The sequence below is a fragment of the Plasmodium fragile genome (assembly GCF_000956335.1).
Source record: "Plasmodium fragile strain nilgiri unplaced genomic scaffold supercont1.27, whole genome shotgun sequence".
NCBI lineage: Eukaryota > Apicomplexa > Aconoidasida > Haemosporida > Plasmodiidae > Plasmodium > Plasmodium fragile.
Window position 1 is genome coordinate 303,683 of NW_012192607.1, and position 11,610 is coordinate 315,292.

Here is an 11,610-nt window from a genome sequence, read left to right on the forward strand (position 1 = left end):
TTTTTGGGTACTTTGTTCTTATTTCGTTTCCTTTTTGTCCTTTTTTCCCCTTCCCAGCACCTGCTTTACTCCACCCTTTTTTTTTTGCACAAAGGAAAGATCCGTCACTTGGCACAAAAAGGGAGGGACGTGTATTTTGTTTAAGCATTGAACAATGGCCCACCTGATGTTCACATTTTTAAGCTATTAGCAAATTTCAAAGTCAACAGAAGAATACAAGCAAAAAATGATTAACACCTTATTCGTGAACAAAAGTGTTCCCTTCCCCTTTTGTACATCAACGCATGTACCAAAGAAAGTTTTGTGTGTGCATCTATCGTCAAGCTTATTGCAATGTTCTAACAGTTTGTTTTGTTTTGTTTTGTTTTTTTTTTTGCAATTATCCTCATTTTTCGCATCAGACTTGGCCAAACCAGAAAAACTAATGAACCTTTCACTAAAGTTCAGAGTTATACGCTCGCAATTGCACGAACGTGAGGTTACCAAGTAGTGCACACTGCACAGTGTATTTCACCATGTACACGCAGCCCCCTCCCCCTTTTATGTGTGTAAAAAAAAAGAAATGCTTTTCACGGTGAGGAGAAATTATCTCCTGTGCATTTCACCTGAACTGTTCAGGTAAAAAAAAAAAAAAAATTGTATAAAAGAGTGTAAAAAAAAAATAGTATTACAAAAAGTTTAAAAAAAAAAAAGTTGTTTATCACAAGTTTTGCCTTATTCAACCATATATATATATATCATTTTAGGCATACGTAATAAATATTCTTTTTTTTTTTTTTGTTTCTCTCCTTACATGCACATTTATAATTGTTGATGATTTTATGAAAATACAGCTAAATTGAATTTGGAGCTACGGAAACAAGTCGGGGAAAAAACCCAAAAGAAGAAAAGAAAGAAAAATACATCAAAATCTGGTTATCCAAACATTACAAAAATAATTTTTATTAAAGGCAACCCACCAAGCTGAGGCAATAAAAAAAAAAAAAAAAAAAAAAACTCCCCCTGTGTTAGCCTGCTGAGAAAAAAAAAAAAAAAAAAAAAAAAAAACCCCCCCCGTGTTTGCCCGCTGAGAAAAAAAAAAAAAAAAAAAAAAAAAGTGTACCATCCCGTATATACAGTCGGACCAACAAAATGCAAACGAAAAAAAAAAAGGAAAGCGCCAAAGAAAGAGGCATATACAATCAAGCCGTTTTGAAAAAAAATGCAGTGGCTACAAGGAAGCATTCACAAACAAATTTAAGACACATTGATAAGTTAAAAATTTTGAGTGAAATAAATAATGAAGGAAAGAAAAAACTCCTTATGGAGGGTATAGAAAAGGTTAAAGAAAGAGCAAGTTGTTTAAACAAAACAGAGGATAAAAACTCCGTGAGGGGGAAAAAAAACAGTAGCAAGAATAACAGTCGAGGTACCGTACTCAAGTTTAATGAGCCAAACAAAAAAAAAAGCTTAACCGAAAAGCAGAAAAAGGAGCACAGCTATTGTCGTGTTTCCACTAAGGAGGATAATACCCACCACCCAAGGGGAAGAAGTACTAACACACAAGTAACACACAATAGCAGGAGAAGAACAATGGAGAACAAAAATTCCTCCTTGGGGAAGTTGCTAGTACGGGATGGCGTCAGGAAGGGAGATAATTTAGCCAAATTGCTCCAAGGATTAAGTAAAGAACGAATAGGAAGGAGCGAAGAAGGAGGGGGAGGTAAGGAGAACGCGCGAGGCCATGGCGAAGGGAGCATGAAGATCCACCACTGGAATACGAAGAGTGAAGATCAGAAAGGCGCAAAAAGTGATCATGCGAAAATTGCGAAAATTGCAAAAATTGCAAAAATTGCGAAAAACGTAACGAAGGAAGAAAAAATGAAACAAGCCAATGTGGCCCATGTGAAAAAACACGACGGAAGAGCAAAAAATAAAAATAAAAACAAAGACCACATTGTAATTGACGACAGTAACATTTACATTGTCATAGACGATCTAAATGAAAACCTAAACGATAGAAATGCAATAATAAACAAACTACACATTACCAACGACACGTATAATTTTTTAATGAATAGCAAAAATGAAATGAAAGGAGGGAAACGGAAGAAGAAAGCCAATTATTCCTTCATGGGGAAATCTCACGCTGTTAGCGCCAAGGGCGTGGACGGGGAATTTCTCCAAGGGGCAGAGGCTGATGGAGATGAGGAGGAGGATGGCTGCTGCGATGAAGGAGCACAGGAGGATGAAGAAGGAAGCCTAGACGATGATGAAGAGGATGACGACTTGTCCTCCGACTCCGAAGATGAGGATGAAGAGGATGAGGACGATTACGATTTTGATAATAAGAGCGTGTCCATAAGAGGCATCGGGGAGGAGTCCACTAATGATGAGCTCGACGATTTAGAGGACAGCGATATTTACGAGTCCTTTAAAACGGAAACGGAATATCTGCCCACGTTGGAGGAGACAAAGGAGGAGGAAGCGATGCTCGAGGGGGCCCAGGTAGGGGGTCATATGGAGGACACTTCAAGGAAGAAGGATAAAAGGTATCAGGTCGGCAAGGGGAATGGAGACAATGCTGGAGTAGTCGAGAGCACGAAGGGCTCAGAGAAGGACCTAACAGAGGACCTGTCCGAGAACATAACGGAGGACCAAACGGACGAAACCGACGTAACAGATGATCTTACAGACCAGGCGGAACAAATGAAAGATGAAGACCACGACAAAGATGCGAAGAACGAGCAGGCGGAACAAATGAAAGACGAAGACCACGACAAAGATGAGAAGAACGACCAGGAGGAGACAGTCGCCTCAGACAACCCTGAGGGAGACTCCCCTATGGGGAACAGAGGCAATGTCGAAATGAACGATGAGGGGGTTGTGAAGTCGGACGAGGCGCCTAACGTTAATTCGCTTGAGGGCAAATCAGAGCGGGAAGTCGACGCGGCAGTCGATGCGGCAGTCGATGCGGCAGAAGAGGACCAATCGGATCAAGAGGGGCCGCAAGGGAGCGAAGCGTCAGTCGTAACCATAAAGCCCCCAACACCAGGCCTGCAAGAATTACGTCACGTGCAGGAGGTGAAGGATCTACGTGAACAGGAGGACAAGTCGGAGGAGGACAAACTAGAGGAAGAGAAAAAAAGAAAAAGGAGAAAAAAAATGGACGAAAAGGAAAAAAGAGATCACAAAAACGGTGAACTGGATAGACTATATAAAAAGATTAATAAAAAAGATACAAATATTCATGGCGACGTGGTAAGGGAATGTGAAGAAAATTCAAAAGAAGGAGATGAATTTAATTATTCTCAGTACAGTAAGATTGTAAAATTAATTTCCATTTCGAAAAATATTTCAAAATATAATATAAGTGATGACACAACGGATGAGGAGAAAGAGGAAGAACTGTCTAACGTAAATTGTACCTTCAAAGAAAAAGGGGAAATTTTGAACAAGGAAGATAAGGACAGAAGCAAGCAAAAGGCAGTGCTACTTCCACTGCAGGGAGATATTGTGGAGGACAGTTCGATGGACAAGAGGGGAATCAAAAAGATCAGCGACAGGGATATTAAAAGGAGGGACGACTTGACAGACAGGAAAGAAGAAAAGAAAAAAAAAAAAAAAAAAAGAAAATATAATAGTGAGGTAGACAGTGGTGTAAAAACGGATCATCAGGGTAGCCTTAATAAAAATGACAACCCGAAGGAACCCACCCAAGGGGAGGAAGAAGATCTGATTAGCGGCGTCCACCAACCGACAGATGTTGAACCTGACAAAAATGTCCGTACGCTAAACAGTAAAAGGAAAAGTGAGCACCAAAGTGACGAAGAAAATGTAAGCAAGAAGTTGAAGACCGGGGGAGAGGTGGACGATGCAATAGACAACGGAGTGGACGAGGAAGCGGACGAAAAAGTGGACGCCGCCGATGCCGCGGAGGAGGAGAAACCCTCGGTGGTGCCCATCTTGGAGGAAAGCGCAGCTGATGGTGATGGTGATGATGGCGCCACGGAAGGGGGGAGACAAGGGGTAGAAGAACGAGTGGATGAAGGCGCTCCGATGAGCGAGGAGAAAAATGTCACCGAAGAGCCCTCGATTGTCGGTGAAAAGGGCGAAAACGATGAAGCCCCTGATGAAGTCCGAGCGGAGGAGCAGGAAAAGGGCGAAGATGAGGAGAAGGCGGAAGAGAGGCGGCCACCTGAGGAGCCACAAGCGGGGGAGGTACAGGGTTCAGGGCAGGAAGAGGATGTAGATGGCAAGGAAGAAGCCAAATCGATTGGAGACATGGCTGAAGAGGTCGCCCAAGAGGACACCGAGGAGGATGTCGAAGTGAGAGCTGTGCTGGAGGAATTTATAGAACAGGGCACCGAGACGGCTGAAGAGGACGAGGAAGTGGAAGAAGAGGTGGCCGCAGTGGTGGAAGAAATGGCGGCAGAGGAAGAGGAAAAAGAGGAGGGGGAAAAGGAGATGGCCGACGCTGAGAAGGACGCAGAAGAAGAGGACGTAGTGGAGCTGGAAGAAAAGGAAGTGTACGAAGAGGTGGAAGAAGGAAGGGATGACGTCGTGGAGGGAGAAGAGGAAAAGGAAGAACAGGAAGAAGTGATGGAGGAGGTATTGGAGGTGGAGGGTGAGGCGGAGCAGAAGGACGATATGGAAATGCATGAGGAGGATGGGGACGGGGTTTCTGCAAAGGGAGAACATGAAGAAGACCTTAACGTTGACGAAAACGGTAACGAAGAAGAAAAGACGGAGTCGGATCAGTTCGAAGAGGTAGTTGAAGAGGTGTACGAGGAGTATGTAGAGGTGGAAGAGGAGGAAGTTCGCAACAGTCAAAGGGACATAGTGACAGAGGAACCAGTGAACAAAGAGGATGCCCCTGCAATGGAGGCGATTCTCACCGATGCAATTCTCACCGATAAGAAATGTGACCCAAAGGAAAGGGAGGATAAAAGTAAATTCAGCGAAAGTGAAAATGATATTATCGTCAAGGGTAGTAGCAAACAGGATGAAGTAGCTGACCATTATATGAATGATAACGCATCGACCAACTCCGATTACACAGATTTGAATGCGTCCTTGAGGAATGAATCATGTGAAGGTGTAGAGGGTTGCGACGTGGACAAGGAAAACACGCTCAAACCGTTGGAAGAGTTTAGCGGCGGAGAACGCGTAGCTTTGGTGGAGGAGGAATGTGATGAGAGCATTTGCAACCAGGTGCAAAATGAGGCATGAAAAGGGTACAGCCCATGTAATGGACAAACAGTATCCACGTGTGCGGCGCTTTTGATTGAGTTTTAAACGGTGGAAATGTGACAAGGTGAACCTTACTCCACGGCTGAAGCAGTTATAGGGTTATAATAGTGTGCACCACCGCAAGCGTAGAACAGACGACTACCCCCCACTTAAAAGGAGCACATCTCACTCACGGAAATTGCCTACCCGTTTTGGTTCCCGCAAATTTGCAAGCTCCCATGCGTGTCATGATTTTTATTAAAAAAAAAAAAAGAAAATTACAGAACAAACCAAATTACTGAAAAAAAAAAAAATGCGAAAAAAATACAAAAAAGATACAAAAAAAATTTTTTTTTTTTAAACCCACATATGTATATGATTATACAATAGTGCGTCCCATCACGTACAACCAAATAATGGGGCGAGTGAAAGAAAGGGAAAAACAACGCGTCCGTGTTTAAATAGGTAGCATGTTGCTACCCTACCCCCCCTGCAGGTCTAATCACACATGTAGGGCCCAGCATGCTAATCAAATGTTAAATGAGTTTCTTTAATAATTTCACCGAACGCGTCTTGGCATTTCCCGTGGCGTACTCGCCATTTCGCTTTTTAATTTTTACCCCCCCCCTGTCAGGAATAAAGATAGGAGAATCAAATGTGCATGTAGCAGGAGGCGCCCAACGCGAATCGTTTATATATACGTGTGCCCCAGGGTGAAATCTCTGAGCAAGCATGCGTGTGGATGTGTGCATGTGATGTGTTATATGCACAGCTTAATCCTTTACCCTCATGAATTTTTAAATTTTCAAATTTTTTTTTTTTTTAAAGCCCGTCTACCGAGCAACACGCCGGCTGTACTATTTACCACACTAAACAATGGTGTATTTTTTTTTTTAAATATTATGTAATTATTATGTAATTATTATTTATTTATTATTTATTTATTATTTATTTATTATTTATTTATTATTTATTATATATTTTTTTAATTTTTTTTTTTTCCACTTCAACATTGCAATACGTTGCTCAAAATTAAAACTTGTTTAAAATGTTTTGTCGTGTGAAAATATCAGTCGTTTACCTTTGGTGTGGAGGGAGAGTTCTGTCTCCGCCAAGAGCGTTACACAAAAGGGGGCTTGGCATGAAGAAGAAGCTCAACCAAAACCGTTCCTTTTCGTGATCCTCTATGTGGACATAACAGCGTGGAGTGGAACGTGGTCTGGGGGTACACTTGTCTTTAGTGAGCGGGGAGTATGCAAAATGTATGAACACATGATGGATGCATCCTCCCCCTAAAGGGATAAATCTCCCACAAAGAAAAAGAACTGTTGCATCCCTTTACCTTTCATCATTAATAATTTTTTTTTAACAAATGGGATAGGCACCTGGGGTTCGTTTAGGGTTTCTCCAACATGATTGACACGATCACGTAAACGTGATTATTATTTATTTATTTATTATTTTTTTTTTGCATTACGAAAAGTATAACTTCACCCCGCATGGAGCACTTTCCTTTCGTTTTTCGAAAAAGGCACATTTCTGGGCTGTAAAAAAAAAAAAAGGGGAAAAAAGCCCCCTTCATTTTGGCGCAGCTTGGAAGTATAATTTTTTAAAGGGTTAAAAAAAGGAACTGATGTGGGGCACGGTTCCCCCTTTCTACGCGCCGCCGTACAAATACGTACATAATATGCCTCACGTATGTCACCCTTCATATGGGTGGTAGTACATTGCGTACGTATATCCAATTTACTGGTAGGCGTAGGAATGCGCACTGGCAAGGGGGCGGATGCGGGTAGGGCTCGGGGCGACGGTCACCGCTAAACGGATGGAAGGGGGGTTATGTAAAAATATGCCCCACACCCGGTATGCGCACTGAACCATTTGGGGCAAGATACGCTAATTAATGGGTACCGCGCGACGGACAAAAAAAAAAGTTAGTAAATTTAAATTATACCTTCCCCATCGTCGCTTCTATTTTTTGCGCATTTTTTAAAAATTTCGGCGGAGTGCTAACAAACTCGCATAGAGGAACAAAAATACCGGGGAAGCGATACAAAAAACAAAAAAAAAAAAAAAAACACCAGTCAATTAGTAAAATAATTCCCTACCAACGTATTTAAGTAATATACGCAAACAACATATTGGAACAGTAACGTAACGTACGAGAAAGAAGCAACGTATATTTATTGAACCAAGGCATGCGAAGCAACCCCACAGTTGTGCTCATCGAAGGAAAAGTCCTGTTCCCCGTTGTTCCATTTTTCCACTTCAACACAAAAAAGCATTAAAATCGCAAAACAGGCGAGGAGTTATATATATATATATATATTAATCCACGCACTGACGACAAACTTGAACTTTTTTTAAACCACTGATTGATTTAGCTTACCTCAGAGAGGAAAGAAAAGGCCCCTCCAACAAAAGGGAAACCCATCACAAGAAGCACATTTTAACATCTTCATTCACTTAGTCAAAATGGTAAAAGAGAAAAATGGAAAAATTATATTTTGTTTGAACTCCCCCACAAATGGGATTTATCACGCATTGATTATAGTATATAATGAGAGAGGGGGCCGCAGCTGAGAAGAAAAAAAAAAATGGTGGTTCTTCCTAAAGGCGAACTATATATATAACTAGCATATAAGAATTTGGCCACCTTGGGGGAAGAAGCAAAAAAAAAAAAAAAAAAAAAAAAAATGAGCTCTTGAACGCAGAGACGAAGCGGATGCGTTGCCGCTTGGACCCATATGACAACATGTGATCACCGCTCGCACCCCTCCTTTTCCCCCCTTTTGTAGAGTAACATTAAAGCGTTTCAATTGAGGCCCCTCAAGAAGAAGGAGCTGCTAGATAAGCTGGAGGATTACAAGAAGGAGCTGAGTGGCTTACGCATAAGCAAAGCCATAGGGAACTCTGCCAAGAACTCCAAAATACACAGCGTTAGAAAGAGTAAGTTTTTTTTTTTTTGTGAAGTCGATTAAATCGGGGACTCTTTGTGGGAGAGCCTGCCTTTGGTTGTCCTTTTCCCCCATTCACACTACACACGTCCAAGCATAAAAGAAAATGCTCATTGAACTGTTTTTTTCAAATGTCCACACCCCCCCCTCCCCTTTCTCCTATATCCCTACAGACATCGCTCGAGTCCTGACGGTCTACAATCAAAGGAGAAAAATGGAATTGAGAAAAAAATACAAAAATAAAAAATTCAAGCCATACAACTTGAGAAAAAAATTGACCAAAGCCAAGAGACTCGAGTTAACCCCAAAGCAGAAAGCCGCCATGACATTAAGGTGAGAAAGTCGTTACAAATATGAGGGGGGGAAAAAAAAAAAAAAAAAAAAAAATGTTGCGTCCCTGTTTTTATGTTTACCATTCCGCTGAGAGGGAAACACCATCGTGTGTAATGTTTCACCTGCGTTTGCAGGGAACAGCGAAACGTTTTTAATCTGCATACACACATATATATATGTACATATATATATATATTTTTTTTTTCCATTTCGCCCACCCCGCAGAACGCAAAAGAAAGTGCAAAACTTCCCCAAGAGAAAGTACCTCTTAGTCCAAAAAGCATAAACGAATATACCTTATTGAAAGAGGAGGCCCCCCTTTTTTTAAGGACAAAATTTTATTTTCTTAATATGCCCGTTGTTGTTACTTTTTTATGACCTTTTTTTTCTCGCTGTTCATGCGGTGTATTTTTTTTTTTTTTTTTTTTTTTTTTTTTTCCAAGTTGGAACTTTATCGAGTGAAAAAGAACTTTAGCTAAACCATATGGAGAAATGATAAAAACGTGTCTTTTGAACTGCGCATATAGTATAACATTACTTTATGTAGTTGGTTAATTTTTTTTTTTTTTTGGGTGGGTGGGTTTGGTGGGGGGAAATGTATAAATAAGTCAAACTCGCGTGTGTACGTACAAAAGTGAATGTTGCACAAACACACGTAATTAAAAAAAAAAAAATGCACATTACGGAAAATGCTTCACCAAAAAAAAAAGTGATCAACTGTTCGCGTGATCGGTGCGACACTGCAATGTGTATGGGGGGGCGTTGCCATCCTGTCAGCTGCTCCAACAAGAACTGTTACACTCAGCACTTCCCCTCCCCTAGGTCAACATTTGCGGGTCGTCATGGAAGGCCCATACGTTGCTTCGGTTTTCCGCTTTATATATTCTCCTGTTCTTATCATTTTCATAAATATAATCGTACTTGTTAAAGACCAGTCGTCTTTGCTGCAAAGGTGGGATGGGGGATGGGGGGAGGTGAAGAACATGAGCAAACTCAGTTGTATACAAACGGCTCGTAATAATGGATATGCGATTGCCTCAGATGGGGAGTAGCTTTATCCCCCACTGGGGGTAATAAGAGGCAAGGGGGGGCGGGCACTCCGTTTTTCTTTTTTCCCTCATATGCAATATTACGTGTCCTATTTTGGAAAAGGGGATGTTGCTATGCCTGACACACACAGACTCGTCGATCGCGTCAATCCAGTGCTGAATGGGAGAGGGGTGGGTGGGTAAACAATAGGGTGAAGAAACAAGAGTAAGCAAAGCGGTGAAAACTTTGAATACATGTGCATGTCTCCACCCTGCAGGTGGTTCATAATGAACTGAACGTACCTCGCTAATTAGGGTAACCTTGGCCCCAGGGTAGTGCTTGTTAATCAGGAACCTAAGGAAATGGAGGGATCAGGGGAATTAACGAGGAAAAAAAAAAAAAAAAGGGGGAAAGGACAAATCGGGGAAAGCAACCCGTTGTTACCTTAAATAATTTTTAACTCCGTGAAAGTGGCTTAAATAGCCGTTGTACTTGAAGGCAAAGTGCCCCCGCTTCGCGCCCATTAAGGTGCATATGCCCATCCCCTTCTCAAAAAAAAAAAAAAAAAAAAAAAGGCACAATCGTGTTGCAATATTGCGGCAGTTGAGAATGGGCAAGAGCAGAACCACTCCATCTCTGCGCCATATGAAAGAACTAAGTGGACCCTTTCCCCTCTAGCCCACATATAAGCGCATTCCCTTTTTCGCTTTTCCCTTTGTGTGTGTGTTACATTTCCCTGGTCAAAGATGTTGAGAACGGCTTTAATTTTTTCCACTTCATTTGGGTCGACGTCCCGCTCTCCAAACACCATGTCGATGGGCGTGTGGCTTTAAAAGGGGGGGAGATAATATATATAAATGATGTGATAACGAAGAGGTGGAGAAAAAAGTAAATATGGACTCGCCATACATACTTTGGTGATACACCATCTGCGTGTGCATTAATTATGTGATCTCCTTTTGTCTTACACGTCATCAGTTCTGCCTGTGCCCATTTCTTCCACATTGTACAGGTAGCCAACATCGGGGATTTTGTAGCTATTTGGGTGGGGAAAAAAAAAAAAAAAAAAAAAAAAAAATTTATACACATATATATATGTATGTGTAACACCCCATATGCCGCTAGCAGCTGTGCGAAACCTCCATTGCTTCCCACGCGCAACCGATGGACCTACTTCTTCTGTGCAATGTTTGTACTTATGACGTAATCGAAATCTTGTGACTTCCTGAGCTCGCCATATTCAAAGTTGGGGTATATTTTTGGCCTCCTCAATTTAAAGGGTGAATCATCATAAATGGGGTACCCCCATAAGAAGGTCTTGTAGTTATGACCTTTGTTTATTCGGTTGGTGTGTCCCCCGTTTGTTTTTCGTGGGTGTAGGACGAACGACGGGCAAGAAGAGACGCCCCTGCGTTTAACGCGCAATGGTCCCACTCCCTGCTGGACGTGAAAAGCGATGCACACAAAAATGAGCGCAACGCATTTCATGTTTTCGCTCAAAAACAAAATATACACAACGCGAAGGAGAGGCATAACCAGGACACCAACTACCACAGTTCAATTGACAATTGACCCAGACAACCTTTTAACCAACTCTTATACACGTTAGGGTGGGGGGGGGGAGCCCACTGTGACATGGCTACTTAGCAAAAGGTAAGGAAAATGGCATTGTGAATTTACACATGAGGGAAATGATACACAATGTGCCGTAACAGGGGAAAACTCTTTTGTAATAAAAAAAAAAAAAAAATTCCTTAATTTATGCACAGAGGTTAGATAACAGGCATCGCGCAAACTTGCCCTTCTTGAGCCCAACCGGAAAACGGAGAAAGAAAAAAGAGGCAAAACATATTTGGGGGGTATGTGTACCGTGTATTATTTGTACGGTGCACAACTCTTGTGCTTACCCAAGTATATATATCCCCTCCCCCGTGTAATTAAAAAAAAAAAAAAAAAAAAAAATTACGAAACAGGTGCCTTCTCTCCCGCCACGCACTTGCGGCCAAAAAATTGACATAAATGGGTAAAAATTGACTTAACTTGATAAAAAGCGAAAGGCATCACCAAACACAGAGCAGCG

General features: G+C 41.7%; 3 protein-coding genes across 3 annotated transcripts; 2 read left to right on the top strand and 1 right to left on the bottom strand.

Annotated features, from left to right (window-relative positions):
• Nucleotides 1-1,131: 1,131 nt before the first annotated feature.
• AK88_02717 (uncharacterized protein) lies at nucleotides 1,132-5,211 on the top strand (the record flags this gene model as incomplete). Its single annotated transcript, XM_012480342.1, has 1 exon — nucleotides 1,132-5,211. The coding sequence occupies one exon, from the start codon at nucleotides 1,132-1,134 to the stop codon at nucleotides 5,209-5,211; it is 4,080 nt and encodes a 1,359-aa protein (XP_012335765.1).
• Nucleotides 5,212-7,808: 2,597 nt separating this feature from the next.
• On the top strand, nucleotides 7,809-8,505 carry AK88_02718 (ribosomal protein L29; the record flags this gene model as incomplete). The annotated part of the gene is made up of 3 exons (XM_012480343.1): nucleotides 7,809-7,814; nucleotides 8,010-8,160; nucleotides 8,342-8,505. 3 exons carry the CDS (start codon nucleotides 7,809-7,811, stop codon nucleotides 8,503-8,505), a joined length of 321 nt encoding a protein of 106 aa, XP_012335766.1.
• An 814-nt stretch (nucleotides 8,506-9,319) lies between these two features.
• On the bottom strand, nucleotides 9,320-11,018 carry AK88_02719 (uncharacterized protein; the record flags this gene model as incomplete). The annotated part of the gene is made up of 7 exons (XM_012480344.1): nucleotides 9,320-9,445; nucleotides 9,635-9,706; nucleotides 9,833-9,884; nucleotides 9,975-10,075; nucleotides 10,261-10,357; nucleotides 10,499-10,567; nucleotides 10,705-11,018. 7 exons carry the CDS (start codon nucleotides 11,016-11,018, stop codon nucleotides 9,320-9,322), a joined length of 831 nt encoding a protein of 276 aa, XP_012335767.1.
• Nucleotides 11,019-11,610: the final 592 nt, after the last annotated feature.